At 37.9% G+C, this 14401-nt stretch overlaps 1 protein-coding gene across 2 annotated transcripts in view; it reads right to left on the reverse strand.

Moving 5' to 3' along the window:
• Nucleotides 1–14401, reverse strand: part of ZFPM2 (zinc finger protein, FOG family member 2) — a 308698-nt gene that overhangs the window by 103291 nt on the left and 191006 nt on the right. For both annotated transcript variants that reach the window (XM_057408222.1, XM_057408221.1), the window contains one exon: nt 5668–5779. In XM_057408222.1, coding sequence (XP_057264205.1) covers nt 5668–5779 — 112 coding nt within the window. The remainder of the gene's footprint in view (nt 1–5667; nt 5780–14401) is intronic.

The following is a 14401-nucleotide window of genomic DNA, read 5'->3' on the forward strand; positions in this document are numbered from 1 at the left end:
TCTAATGCAGTAGTGTTTAAGCTCCTCATGAAGTTTGACCCGTGTCTCATCAGGGTCTCTGATGCTCTATGTCTGTTGTGCAGTGTACCATTACATTGCCTGAAGTTGCAAGAAAAAGAAGTATTTGCCAGCTGAAAACTCATTTGCTGAGGAAAACACGGCATCAAGGATCTCGTAAGTAATCCTCTGTTCCGAAAGAAAAAATTAAGAACCCTGTTGTTGCGACAACTGTCTTTTCCTGTATGTTAAAAAATAGACTGTTCACTTTAAACTAGCAAAAGTAATTAAAAATTGCCCTCAGATCATGCTAGTAATTTCATGTAAACCTTTTCCAGCATCTGTATCTTCAACACATGGCACATACATCAGCTGAATAGCTCATCCTCCCAGTACCACTGAAGTAAGTAAACAGTTTCGTTATTTACTGGGCTGTGCAGCCGGGGGAAGCCTGGGAGACCTGAGCACTGCCCTCTGCTTCCAGTCCTGACTTGTGCTCTGCCCTCTCCTGTGTGCTGCCTCTCCTCGAGTTTCTAATTATAAATTAGCTACATGACACAGTTTCAGTTTGGGCAGCTGTCATTTTAACTAATATCATCCTCCTAAATCCACCCTATCAGGCTTGCTCTCTATTGTGATTGGAAAATTGACTTTTTTGGGCAGCTTTCAAAAGCAGCTTCTGTTTGAGCAAGCACCCATACCTTAGCTGTGAGAAGAATCACTCCCCAAATCCTCCCTTCCCTCCCCCTTCCCCAGTTTTATGTTCACCAAAAGAAAATTACAATTCTCAGATCTTACCCTTAGGCAACATCCTCCCTAGCCAGGATTTTGTTATAGTCACTCAGTGGGCACTGACTGTGATTTCACTTACGGAGGGATAGAGGCTTTTTACGGCACTCGGTATCGTGTGTCCGCACCACTGGGACAATTAACAGGACCATCCTGTAGAATTACTTACGAAGATGTCATGCAGTGCCTATGGAACAGCGATGGGGCGAGAGCCATTTTTTTTCTCCTCCTGCATCCTCTCAGAAATAACGAAGGGCATAAACTACTCAGTGCGGCCCGGCAGAAGAGGAAATAACATCAGTAAATCAGTAATGGAAATGCAAAACCAAACACCGCCTCACGCAAAATGAGATGACAGATGGCTTGAGGAGCATGTGAGTGTCTGCCTGTGGCCAGCTCCTTTTAGGCAGCCGAACCCCACTCTGTCCTGTCTCTTCATCCATCAGTACTCAGCTCTCTCCCTCCAAAGGGCAGCCTGCAAAGCAGCCGTTTTCTGATCCAGGGTTTGGAGAAGACGTGCCCCACAGCTTCCACCTGGCCGGGCAGTGTGCTCAGTGGTACGCAAGACAACCTAACCAGCCAGACACAGGTTAAACATGTTGGTTTTCCTGCACAGAGTTATCCTGTGGTGCTCTGCAATCAATTACTGTTATACCACCATCATTAATAATTTTCTTAATGAAAATGATTCTGTTGATCTCCGTTGTATTTTAATTATCAGAGTTAAGCATAATTACACTGCAGCTCTGAGCTGGCATGTAGACTCCTTTAGGGCGCAATTTTGTTTTAACACACTGATAATGTAATTTTACATTGTGTCAGTTGTTTAGTTATTATCCAGTCGTACAATTCCGCTGTATTCCTGATAACAGATAATAACCTTAGCACCTCCTATATCCTGAAGTCATTTAAAAAGCAATATTGGAATTTCACAACTAGCTAACTTAATCGCCTTATGATTTTATAATTCCCACAGCTAAATATTTGTACAGACACCCTGTTTTAACAATGCCACTAAACATACGGTATCCATACATTTCACATAAATGGCTTAAATAATATGAGGAAAAATGTCTGTTACATAAGCATGGTTTTCAGTCGGTGCAACTGTATTTTTCACACTGTTTCTATTCTAATCAGTTGTAATTCATTTTTTAAAATCCCTTAAAGTCCCAGTGGAAGATTTGCAGTTAATACCCAGCCCTCTCCTAGCTTGTGTGGGGACTCCCACCTCCGGTCTCAGAGATTCCCCAGGTCTGGTGCACACCTCAGTCAGGCCAGAATGCTTCTCAAGCACACTACATTGCAATGAACATACAGTACATGTATTAATACTTCCTACCAATATATCTTGCTTGAATTACTGAAACTCTGTAGTATGTTTTTTGTTTTTGTTTTTTTGAAAGAACACATTTATAATTGTAATTAAGCTACAAATTCCTAAAATCTGTCCTGAAAATTTCAGTTACAGTTTCTAGGCCATCTCTTCAGTTACTGAATAGAATATTTTTGAAACATCAGAGAAGTTTGACATAAATGTTACAACAAAAAATCCCACATATTTTAAATGTAATTACAGCTGTAAAAGTCTCCTTTCAAAAAAAACAGAAAAGGATAATGGCACATGCCATGAGTAGCAAGCTTGTATCAGAGCTTGTAGAAAGGGACAGTAATGAACTGGTTTTCGCTTTTCTGATTTGTCCTAGTATTGGGGAAATGCAGTTATAAAAAAATACAGATAGAAGTATGTGATCCTAAACTAAATAGAATTAATCTCAAATACTGAATAGTTAGTTATTCCACGGCTATTCACTCTGAATGTACTCTGATGTATGATTTTAAACAACTGGTTTATAATCTAAAAATTTATATAGAAGATGAACAGATTCCACTGTAATAACTTAGCAACATAAACCTAAATATGCTCATCATATATATACACATATGTACACACACACTTTTTGTGTTTGCTTTCCGAGTGAAAATATTGTATGGGGAGTTTTAACGCAAACAGGGAGTTAGCCACCAGCTCAGATGTACTTTCAACAGGAAAAACATGCCAGACTCCTCTCCCTGTGACTATTCTGTATGGAACACTTGAGGACTACAGCACCCACAGCCTCTAGTGACCTGGAAGTCAGACTGACATTCCTGTGCTCTCCTGACAGATCTGGAGAAAATTCTGCTCTCACAGATATCAGTATAATAAGCAAAAAGGAAATATGGCATGTGCTTCTGAGTCAGCAACTGATCGACCAGCACCATCCACGTACTGCTGGCCAATATTTAAACTTATTTTTCTCTTAGAAATGTGCCAATTTGCTCCACTCATCTCATCTTGGGTATAGCACAGAAAACAGCTCCCAGGTGACCAAATTTGCTCCATGTACAATTCCACACATTTATTCAGCTAATTGCTTTCAGAAATAACAATGTACTGCTAAGCAAACTAACAAAATTATACACATGCAACTACACCATAACATCGAATTACAACTAGATGCCAGCTGACACTGTTTCATTAGAAGTAATGGCACTATAGGAGACAGAAAGCTAACACAAATCAAGGCAATGCAATCTGGTATGATGAGATACAAATTGAAGGAAGAAGCATTATTCTATTTATTTATTTTACCATCTTCTATTTGACATTGTTTTGTGACCCAAGCCAATTAATCTTCCTAGTACGAAAATCCCAGCAGAGCTCAAGGCAAGTGTAGGTGCTTAATGAATGACAGAGCAGCCAACTCAACATAAAGATGAACAGAATGTGATGAAGGTAAAGCATACCTACAACTTATTTCCCACATTAGTTTAGTGAAGTAGCAGAGGTTTAACATGTATTTATAAATTAGGGCTCAAATTTCTCCTCAACTTTAGTTATAATTTTCATCTGCAGTAGAGATAACACATTTCACCTTCAGCACTATATAACTGTTGCAATACCTTATTAACCAAGTACTAAAATAACCAGCATCATCACCGAAATAAAATCCAGCTGTTTGAATGAAAAGACCAATGTTGTGGGCTATTCAGATTGCACCAAAGTAAAGAAAGTTTTTTGTATTTGAAAAAAAAATAAAAATCATGCTTCAATAGATTTGATCAGACAGATAGTACTGAAACTGTCTAATGAATTAGTGTTTGTAAAGTACTTTGAAGATGAAAAGTCTTACTGGTAAATATGGGCTAAGTATTATTAGAATTACACAAAGAATGAAATACTTGATAAGACAATGTCCTATGGGAATCTGCAGAAGCTATATTTTAGAGTGAAAGTAATTTCCCATTACATGAAAAAGTCGTTGCAGAAAAGTATGCCTGTGAGTATTCAATATCATGAAGCAAACTGCAGCTCTGGATTTATGGGAAAAGCTCCCTTATGTTGCTCAGAGCACTTTGCTGCTTCTTCCACCTGGGCAGCAATCAGCAAGCTGTGAAGGAAGGGCAGCCGAACCCTTTTTAGATCTAAGCCCAGTTTTCTAGTACTGCAGGTGTTTCAGGTTGCAGAATGAATGTGTTGGCATTCTGTAATTATAATAGAAAGAATTTATAAGACCCTGGTGTGCAACTCATTTTTAACATGCAAATTCCCTGTTTTCAGTGTTTCAACTTTCAAAGGCTTGTGGCAGTTTAAAAGCAATCCTCTTATAAGTGTATAAATTGCAATGATTATAGGAACAAGTTGTAATTGTTTCTAGTAAGTTTTTAGGAGTCTTTGATGTTATGATTAGTGTTTTGTATGTTAATATATTGATATGGGTGCTTATTTGCCTGGATGCTTGTATGCTGAAATGGTCACTAGGTTGCCTCAGCAAACAAATCTTTGATCTCAGTAGGTCTATTTGGTTGGAAATAAAACCTAAAAGAAATTAAACAAGAACAGTGCATGTTCTGAAATATTCACAAAGTGCTGAGATTGGTGATTGAAATACAAGGAAGGCAAGTCATAGTTTTGCAACCTAATCTTCAGGGGGAATGCCGAAACTAGCCACACTAAATAAGTTATTCCATATATTCAAGTAGTGTTTTGGTTTGGTTTATTTGTTTGGGTTTCTTTTAACATACTGTAATGACACCACAACATCATTTACAAAGCTTTCACAGTGAGTGACCAAACAGCATGGTGCATGGTCTACAGCAATACTGATTCAGCCCAAGGCTCTCTGGGTTGGTTCAAGATGCAAGACAAAAGCTTTTGTATCTTGAAGTAGCTGTTAGATCTGGCAGATTAGACGAAGCATGTTTTGGGGGGGGGGGGTGTGTGTCTCGTAAGAACTCATACTGAATTGAGCAAATCTGACAATTCACATAAGACAGAAATAATGTTCACTGCCACTAGCCAATATATTCCAGTGAAGCATCATCACATCATGACACTACACAGAGACTGGCATGTCAGAGGTGACAACTCTGAAATCCAGTTCAAGTTATCATCTGTTACCGTGCTGACATGGAGTCTTACCATAGTCCAATCAAGTTCACATTGTTCTTACAAAACCAGATTTCGGTTAGTAGTCTACAACATAATGTAACACGGAGAAATGCTATCCAGTATTCCCAATAAAATGCAAATTCACCTTTTTAAAGTGTATAGATTTATTGATGCTTCCCCAAGAGGTATTAACTTTCAGAGACAAATGGGTGTTATGCCTTATGTCAGCTGATGTCCTGTGTTTCTAAAGTATTCAGTATTCTACAGACACTGTGTGTGATTTTCATACCATTTAAAGAAAAAAAAAATCAAAACCAGAACAGGGTAGGAAAATGGGAATGAAAAATGTTTGACTTTATTACTTAATTTTCCTATTATGCAACAGGTATATTTTTATCTCAGCACCTTACACAAGAAAGTAGAGAAAAAAATCAGCTTGTGTTTACCTTTGCTGTACACAATGCAGTTGTTTTTGTTGTCTTCTACTCCTTGCCAAGTCACATCCAGCAACCACTTGGGGCCAGCAGTCAATACCATAGGGACTGAAGCCTTTGTCTTCTGTAGGAAGGATGATAACAAACAGATGCCATTTGCTTGCCTTGATTAAGAATTTGAATAATAATAGTAATAATAATTTTATTTTCAAACAACAAAATCTCCAAACCCATAAGTGAATGTCTTATTCCCCTATCTCAGGATTTTTTTTTAAGAAGACATATGCAGTAAGCTTTCATTCCTTCATTGATTGAATGGTGAAACTATTACCAAGGATTTTTCCGAATGATATTGGATCAGATCTCCAAGATTAAGCATATCTCTGGTGGCTGAGAATTATAAAGGGAATGCAGATGACTTTCACAGCAAAGAGCCAAGTGTTTAGAAGTGAACTTTAGACACATTGTACTTCATTATCAATGGGATCTCACTATTTCCTGAAACAGACAGGAAAGAATTTAAAGAATCAGTATCCATTTCAAAGATCTGTCCTGGGTAACATTTGTATTATCACAGGAAATTGTTGTGCATGGAAAAGGGAATTTTTCCTCCTTTGCTAAGTGATGATGTGTGATATTACTATGTCTGAAATAATAATACTGCTAATGATTCATTGCACTTTGTCTCCAGAAAGACTAAAAAAGAAGTTATATTAATAAATTCAAAGGCACAGAAGTAAAACAAGACATCCATAGCACATGAAAGGCATGCAGGCAAGGAGACACGTGTAACAAAACCACCTCCCGAGTATATTGCAGATTCTGTATTTAGAGAATTTGGTATTTGAGGAAATAAGGTAGAGGCTTCAAATTTATTAACACTTACCTCCTTTACTAATCAAATGGCAAAACCCCTGTGGGTAATCCTGAGGTTGTCAGTATGTGGCACTGAGATGCCAATAAGACATCTGTAATTCACAGATCTTTTTCTCTATACCAAGCATAAAACCACGACAAAGTACAACAGTCACCACTGATTTTTAATTTTTTTTTTCTGAGATATAATTCTGACAAGACATTCCAAACTTTTCTAAGAGAATTTAATGACTTTTATATTCCACCAATAATTCTCTTGTTGGCTCTAGCTGGTAAAAATTTTGACATACAAAGAGTCATATGTTTAAAGGGTCACTGCAGATGCATTGGCCATATATAATATCCATGTCTCATCTAGAAATGTAGTGAAGTATATTAAGAGTTACCACAGAACATATTGCATTCCCAAAATATGCAAAAAATATTTATTAAAAATAAGACACTATTTTAAATATTTTAGTGATATAAGATTGTTAATCTTTTATAATACATACTAATATAATTTGATACATCAATATTTTAATAATGATGATCAAATAAGGCATATTGAATGTCACAGCTCTTCATATTTTCTTCTTTTGATCTGTTTATGCTTTAAAACTGTTTTAGCAAATATAGTATTTCTTGCTTAATTTGCATTTTATATTTTGCATTTTTCATATGTTTATGTGTAAGTCACACTCCTATATGCTGTCCATGACATCATTCATCTTCTAGAAGTGTTGGAAAAAACAGATATAAATGAGAAATTAAATCAGTAAAAAGAACTGTAACAGCTAGCAACAATATACCTACATAGTGTAAAAATACTGCAACCACAGAAATGCAACATCTCAATTCCTAGAACTGCTTTTCCTACAGGATGCTGAAGAAATTGTGTTTGCTTCTATGAAGTCTTATGAGCGTCAACCCAACTGAATGCATTTGAAGTATGAATTTAAATTCCAATTTCTAATTGGCAAGTAAACAAGATACCTTTTTTTTTTTTAATTTGGTTAAGTTCATATATAAATTCTCAAGAAGCCTGATATTACCAAGTATGAAATCAGTGCAAAGTATTCACATATGGACTGCACAGAAAATGATGTAAATAAATGAACTGAAAAAGATCTGCAAGAGATGAGATGAAAGGTAATCAAAATATTATCTCTATCATTTATTATAGAAAAGTCTGGACTTCAGTGACAGTTACACCAAAACAGTGCAAATGCTGCTATGGAAACAAGGAAGAGTGGTGATTCTTCACACAGCTGAGAATCATACCCATATAAATACAAACTTTAGTATGAATGTTATCAACCATGCCTTCACAGCAATAATGAAGAGGAAGACAAGTATGTGTTCCTACCAAATACTGCATTTCTTCAACTGCCTTTTCAGTCAAGTCTTTATCATATTTTTTTTGCTTATATGTACTCTCAGTTGCTGGTAATCCCAAGTACGATTAAAAGACAGTGCAATATTATCCAGATAGTGGACTTTTCCAAGTATACCATAAATGATTAGACATTCAAACAAGTATTTATTTTTTAAGTTGGAGGCCAAGTTAAAAAAACAAAAGAAAACCAAAATTCTATTTTTAAAGTGCAGAAGGGATCATCTATTTAATTTTCACAGGATCTAATTCCCATTTCTAGTTTTCTTCTTCCTAGACATCTGACATCCCATTGTGTCTCTCCCATCTGTAAAGGTATTATTTGCATTAAGGTGGTATCAAAAGGCCTCAAATAACATCAGGATCTTGTGCTGGGCAATAGTTTGTTATCTACATAGACAGGATAAATAATATGTCCTGGGAAAAGATTATACTTAACCACATACTGCTGAGGAAGAAATGAGATGCTGAGATACCCTTTGACTTCTCATGGAGATTAATTTTTCCTTTAGTAAGTGGTAGGCTTAGTCCCAGCCCACTGCCTGTTTCTTCTAGACAACAAGAGGCTGGTGCCTCATCCCTTCTGAGGTGAAGCAGCAGCAGCAGCAGCAGGTAGACTGAGCACCAGCAGTCAGGATGTGAATCTGATCTGCTGTCCCCCACTTACAGGGCTTTTTTGGAACTTAAAGAACTCCATGGAGATCACTAAGTCAGTTTCCAGGTCAGCTTGTCAGTAAAACTTGCAATCAGTTCAGCAGCTGTGAGTGGTCTCTAGGCACCAGAGATAGGCTGGAGGAGGAACAGGGTGTTTTGTCTCACAGCTCTGCTAGCCCACAAGAGCTGGTTGACACCTCAAAAAGAATTTCCCATTCTCCCATAGCTCTGCTCCCAAGCTGCGCAGATATGTAAATAAACTTCTTTTAATATGAAAGCAAAAGTTCACAAGGCCCTGGCTGCTTATGAAGCTTGGCAGCTCCAATAAGTGAGACAGGCAATGGGTTTTCTTTGAAGTACCTCACAGACATATTGTGTGAGCTGCAAGACGAGTCAGGACCACCGCAGCAGTTCTTGGGGACTGGCATCCTGTGAGGCTCACACATTCACAGGAGGTGTTCACCACTGACAAAGGCATGCTCTTGTTGTGCCTTATTACATAGTAAGAATTGAAGTGAGCTTGCTGATTCAGGAAAGGACAGTTCCCTAAAATGGTTAAAATGAAAAGACCCCAGTCCAAGATAACAAGAAGCTATGGTTAAATCAGTCATGCCTTTATCACCTCAAGATTAGACTACTGCAATGCGCTATACCTGAGGCTACATTTTAAATCCATTTGAAAGCTGAAGCTGGTGCAGAACGCGGCAACCCGCTTGTAAAGCAGGATACTGCGCTTTGAGCGCATTACACCAGTGCTTTTTAATCTGCACTAAGTGTCTGTGGGATTTAAGGCACTGGTTACTGGTTAACCTGTGAAGCCTGGAACCTGTCTATCTAGGATACCTAATTGAGACCTGCCAGCTCCTTCACCGCAACCATAGAATCACAGACAAGATCCACTGAGAAACATGGAAAAGGGCTTTCTTGGCTTGACACAGAAGGGGTGACATATCCTTCCTGACACCTCTTTACCTTTAGGACACCATTCCACTTCAAGTAAAGTATGCTCATGATCTGACTCTCAGAGTGTGCTACGAAAATCATCCTGTAATTCAGAAGATGTATTTGTTGTACTTAGCCGGTCGTTCTTAAAATGGTGGTGGTAGGTGTTAGCTACTTTATTCTATCTTTTTAACAGTGCTTTTAGGAATCTCTCTAGCTTAAGAAAGGTACCTTTACAAAAAAAGCTTTCTTGACACAGGAGTAACAATATTAAAGGTGCATAAAAATTAAGACTTCAAAAACCAAACAAAATTTTATTGCTTCCTCCAAAAGAACTGCTACAAACTACTGAGAAGCTTACAAAACATTCTGCCTACTGCTTAAGTACAATCATAGGGATCTGCTAACACAGGTGTCCACAAGATGAGGCCATAGAGAAGTAACCTCAATTTTGGAAATGGGAGCATATTACAGAACCACAGTATTGTTCACTGCTCTACACTAGATAAGTGTGTATTCTACATTTGAGTAATTTTTACCTGAAAATACAATTTCTGCTAATGTCTTCATGCCATAACTAGACAAATTTGACAAGGACAAACAGGGTCAAAACTGTGATCTCTCAGGGAATAATTAGAATCAGCTAATGAGGATAAAAGAGGTCAGGCAGGCATTCCCTTTTCACTAACCTTTGAAGCAACTGGACAAACAAGGGAGGTAACCCTCCATAAATGTTTATATCCAGTCAAGAGGTTAATGGAGATAAAAATAGCCATCACAGCAGGCCAAAATAGTTTTGCTCTCTGGCTAAAAAGAATCAGTGCTGACAAGTAGCATTAGATGGGCTTGTTCCTTCAAAGATTTCTAACATATGATGTGTGTGGCTTGGCAAAAACCTGAGGAAACCCCCATGTTGAAGAGAAATATGGTATGAGCAAGTTGGTTTAAACCTATGAAATTCTCAAATGCCTGATTGTTGCTGGCTGTTTCCAAGAAGTTCCAAGTGCCAGAGCAAGAAATAGATACTGAGCTAAGTTGCTGACAGTAAGTTGCTGTCACATGACCATTCTGTCCCAGGAATGGTGTTACAAAAACATTATTTAAGGAGATGCACTTTTCATTGAAAAATCACTACATTTCTATCTGTACCTTTTTTTAAATTTTTTCTCTTTCATCAATACAGGGCTCTATAATGTCAAAACTACTTCCTTAAAGTACTCTCACCAAAACAGAGAAAACATGATGACTGAGGATACTCAAGAGCTTCTGCTTCTAATTGTATTTTCATTCCCACAAACAGATTTTCATTCTTAATCTTCCAAAGAGCCTGAGTTCCCATGAAAGATACAGAAGATTACCAAAATGTCTTTGTGCCCTTGGAGAAAGTCCTCATGCCTCCCTGTGCAGAGTTACTTTATATAGACGACTAAAAAGACTGTACTGGGAGGAGAGCTGTAACTATACCTCAGGTACCTTCAACTATGAGTCTGGGACAGTAAAACACCAGTTAATACACTGACAGAGATTCCTACTTTGAAATTCAATTTAAATTCTATTTGATTGTCACAGGGTTGACATATCTTCTGACATGCTGAAACTGCAGAACATCCCCTCTCCAGAGGTTAAGTTCATCTTTGGTGATCACCATACTCAAGACAGCAAAAGAGCTTATCAAATCAGTTCAGTTGGGAAGGTCACCTAAGAAGTCATTCTGGAGCGAGAAATAGCAGAGATTTGTGTAAGTCTCAAACTATCCCTAATTAATTAAAAATTTTTTAAGATGTTTTTGAACAAGAAGTGTGGTAAGTCCACTTTATCACATCACACTTGCACTGACTGCCACAGTGTATTTCTTTATCATATAGCTGATTACAAATCTATCAAACCCTAAGACAAGCCCACCCAAACAGCCCACTGGACATACATAGACCCTCATTTTTGTTGTTCAATTTGTGTTCAATCAGTTGGATCACCTCTCAATCTCTGTAGCTTCCTTGAAAACTCTAATCTTTTTCCAAAGATGATTGAGTTTTGGAAGAAAATTTATCTCAAGGACTTCTCTGGAAACTCAGCCAGTCAAGGCCTGCGGCAGCACTTCATAATGCCAAGGCTTTCTTTGCTAGACATGCTGAGGCAACTCATCTCCATTCATATGAGACTGGAAATGTCAGGAGGTTTTCAGTGCCATGGTTTCATGTTGTATGACAACCATCACCAAATGAAACAAAGTCACAAAGACACTGCAGTCTCCAGCCTACAAACACCTACTCTGGAATTGTATAATTGTACCAAGATTTCAGTTTTCACAACCCTTGCAATGTCTAGCAGTGAGATCTTCACTCCTAAACTAAACGCAAGAGAAAATTTGCAATCCTTAGTCCTTGTTTGAAAAATGATACAAAGGTAATGCAGTTAATTTCACCTAAATCTGCAGACAGCCTGGGTAACTGTTTTAGTTACTGCTTTACAACTTTATGGGATCCAGTGTTTCAGACGAGTGTTCAAGTATCATCCATCAGATGCCTGCCTTATGTCTATATGAAGAGCTGTTTACCTGCACAGATGTAAAACCAGGCACAAACTGGAAGAAAGAAGATAGACAAATTTTTGCTTGTGGTGGGCCATGATGGTGAAAAGAAAGAGGGGTCAGTGTTACTTCCAAGTATCTTGAAAAGGTGGAAGGAAAAAAGTCCTCATGTCTCTTCTGCCCAGGATTCTGGATTCTGTATGCTTGTTATGTAGTGCTAGTTGTAACATGGCAGTGCAGCACCTGTGGACTGGCTGGGTGAGAAACAACTGGCTCATTCCTAGTCTGCAGTTCATTACATTTTGCTATTTACACTGGGATTCCATTTATGAGACTAATCTCTTCAGGGGTGCAAGTTTGGGGTTTTTGGTGATAGTAGAAGAAAAAGAATTTGAAGAGGCTGTGGTCAAACTAAAGACTTCAAGTGTTTTAAACACAAAAAAGGGGGGGGAAGTACACAGATGGAATCCCAAAAGACAGCTGGGATTTCCTGCAACTGAGAAACCCTGCTGTTTACCCCAAGAGATCATCACTTGTCAAGTGACAAAATCGAACATACATTTCACTATATATCCACAAACCTAAAGCAGATCAAAGAAAACACTTAAAAAAAAATACACTGTAGGTCTGTTAATATTTTCCAACACTTGTCATGTCTTCAATACGATTCCAAATTTTTTACTAATATCAAATATGCCTGCTGACAAATGTCCCTAATGCTAATTAAATGTATGTTAAATTTTGAGATAGTTTCATGCTACCTAGCTAGAATGCATATTTTTCAAATCTATAAAGTAAACATAAATCAAATCTCATTGCAATTTAGGTACAAAATAATTGCTGTTGAAAGCAGCTTTAGCTCGTTCTACTTAATCCAGGGTACCCTTGGAACCCATCTTCAAACTCTTCCCCAGAACTAGGAAGATTCAAAATAATTAATCCAGATTCTGGAGCACCTGGTCCTAGCTGAGAGTGCTGGTGATTCCTTCTGGCTGCTTGACATGGGGCCTGGAGAAGGTGACAACCAATTGATAGGAATTGAAAAGCTGGAAACTGAACCTCTGAACACCCAATAAACTTCCCCTACCACTACCACCCAAAGCTATTGAGCTTTATACTCCTGCCCTTCCCTTCTATGAAGTTTTTTCATCTGACTTCATTCTGCAGCTACTCCTCCCCTGTCAGCCCACCTTTCTCCTTTTTCCATTTTGTATATACCTGGCTATGTCTAGAAAATTTACTCCCTTCCCCAAAGACCATGGGATGGACAGCAGTGTATTTTGCCATCACTCTCTTCAGTTTTTTCATTGCATTACTCTCATTTCTTTCTGTCCTGTTTGTTTCATTCTTTGGGAACGCAGTATCTGTGTATGTATATGTATGTGTATGTGTATATGTATGTATGTATATGTATATATGTCTGTATTACACAAAGACCAGCACCAGGAAACCACATTCCTAGTCAATGCTGTGATTAGCATAACTATGATTAGGGTATTCTGAAACTTGACAACACTATATAGATCATCCCTGCTGTGCTATACTGATACCTACAGGTAGCATGCCCACTGTCATTGTGTCTTTAGCACTCAGGTGTCTGCGGTGGGTGTTGAACCTTTCCGCTTTAAGTTGAAGTTGAATACTTTGGATAATACTATTTCAGAAATGACATGCACCTGTACCGATGAAATCACACTATATATAACTTATCTTTAGACAAGATATAATTCAATGCTGCTTACTCACTTTCACACAGAATTATCAGTGCATTCTTCCTACTGCATTAACCTCCCTGTTGTAAATTACTGTCTACTCTAAGAATTAGGTCTCTCTTTCTACTGAAACCATGCTGATATTTGCCAGTAAATATTTTACAAATGCACTTGCTTGAATGTATGTTGTTTCATTTTGCTAAACATTTTTAATGTTAAAGAGACGAATACTCTGCTCAGTGTGATAGCTGCAATTCTGCACACATGGAGTTTGCACTGCATGGGTTGAGGTACTACACTCTGAGATTAAACTTCAAGACCTGTTAACTGTCCGAAACTTGCTCTCTTACTTTGTGAAAGATCATTTGGGCCTGGGGTACACAACATGACGAGATATTCCAAACGATCGAGGGAACACAGACGTTTTTATAGAAGACACAAAGGCATTTATATTCCATACGGATAAATGCTGCCTGGTCTCACTGTCCAGCTATTTACAATGACTGCTGTATCCACAGCTTAGTTACAGCATGGTAATGAATAATTTCTGGTTTGCAATAATTTTGGATTTTTTTTCTCAGTTGTATTTTTCTTACCCTGTAATGGATGACTTCAGCCATCATCTCCAGGAGTACAAATTTCATGTATCATATGTACTTA

Source organism: Pezoporus wallicus, unplaced genomic scaffold (genome assembly GCF_028554395.1).
Source record: "Pezoporus wallicus isolate ANWC-B61680 ecotype Strahan unplaced genomic scaffold, APGP_CSIRO_Pwel_v1 contig_3815, whole genome shotgun sequence".
Classification (NCBI taxonomy): Eukaryota; Metazoa; Chordata; class Aves; order Psittaciformes; family Psittacidae; genus Pezoporus; species Pezoporus wallicus.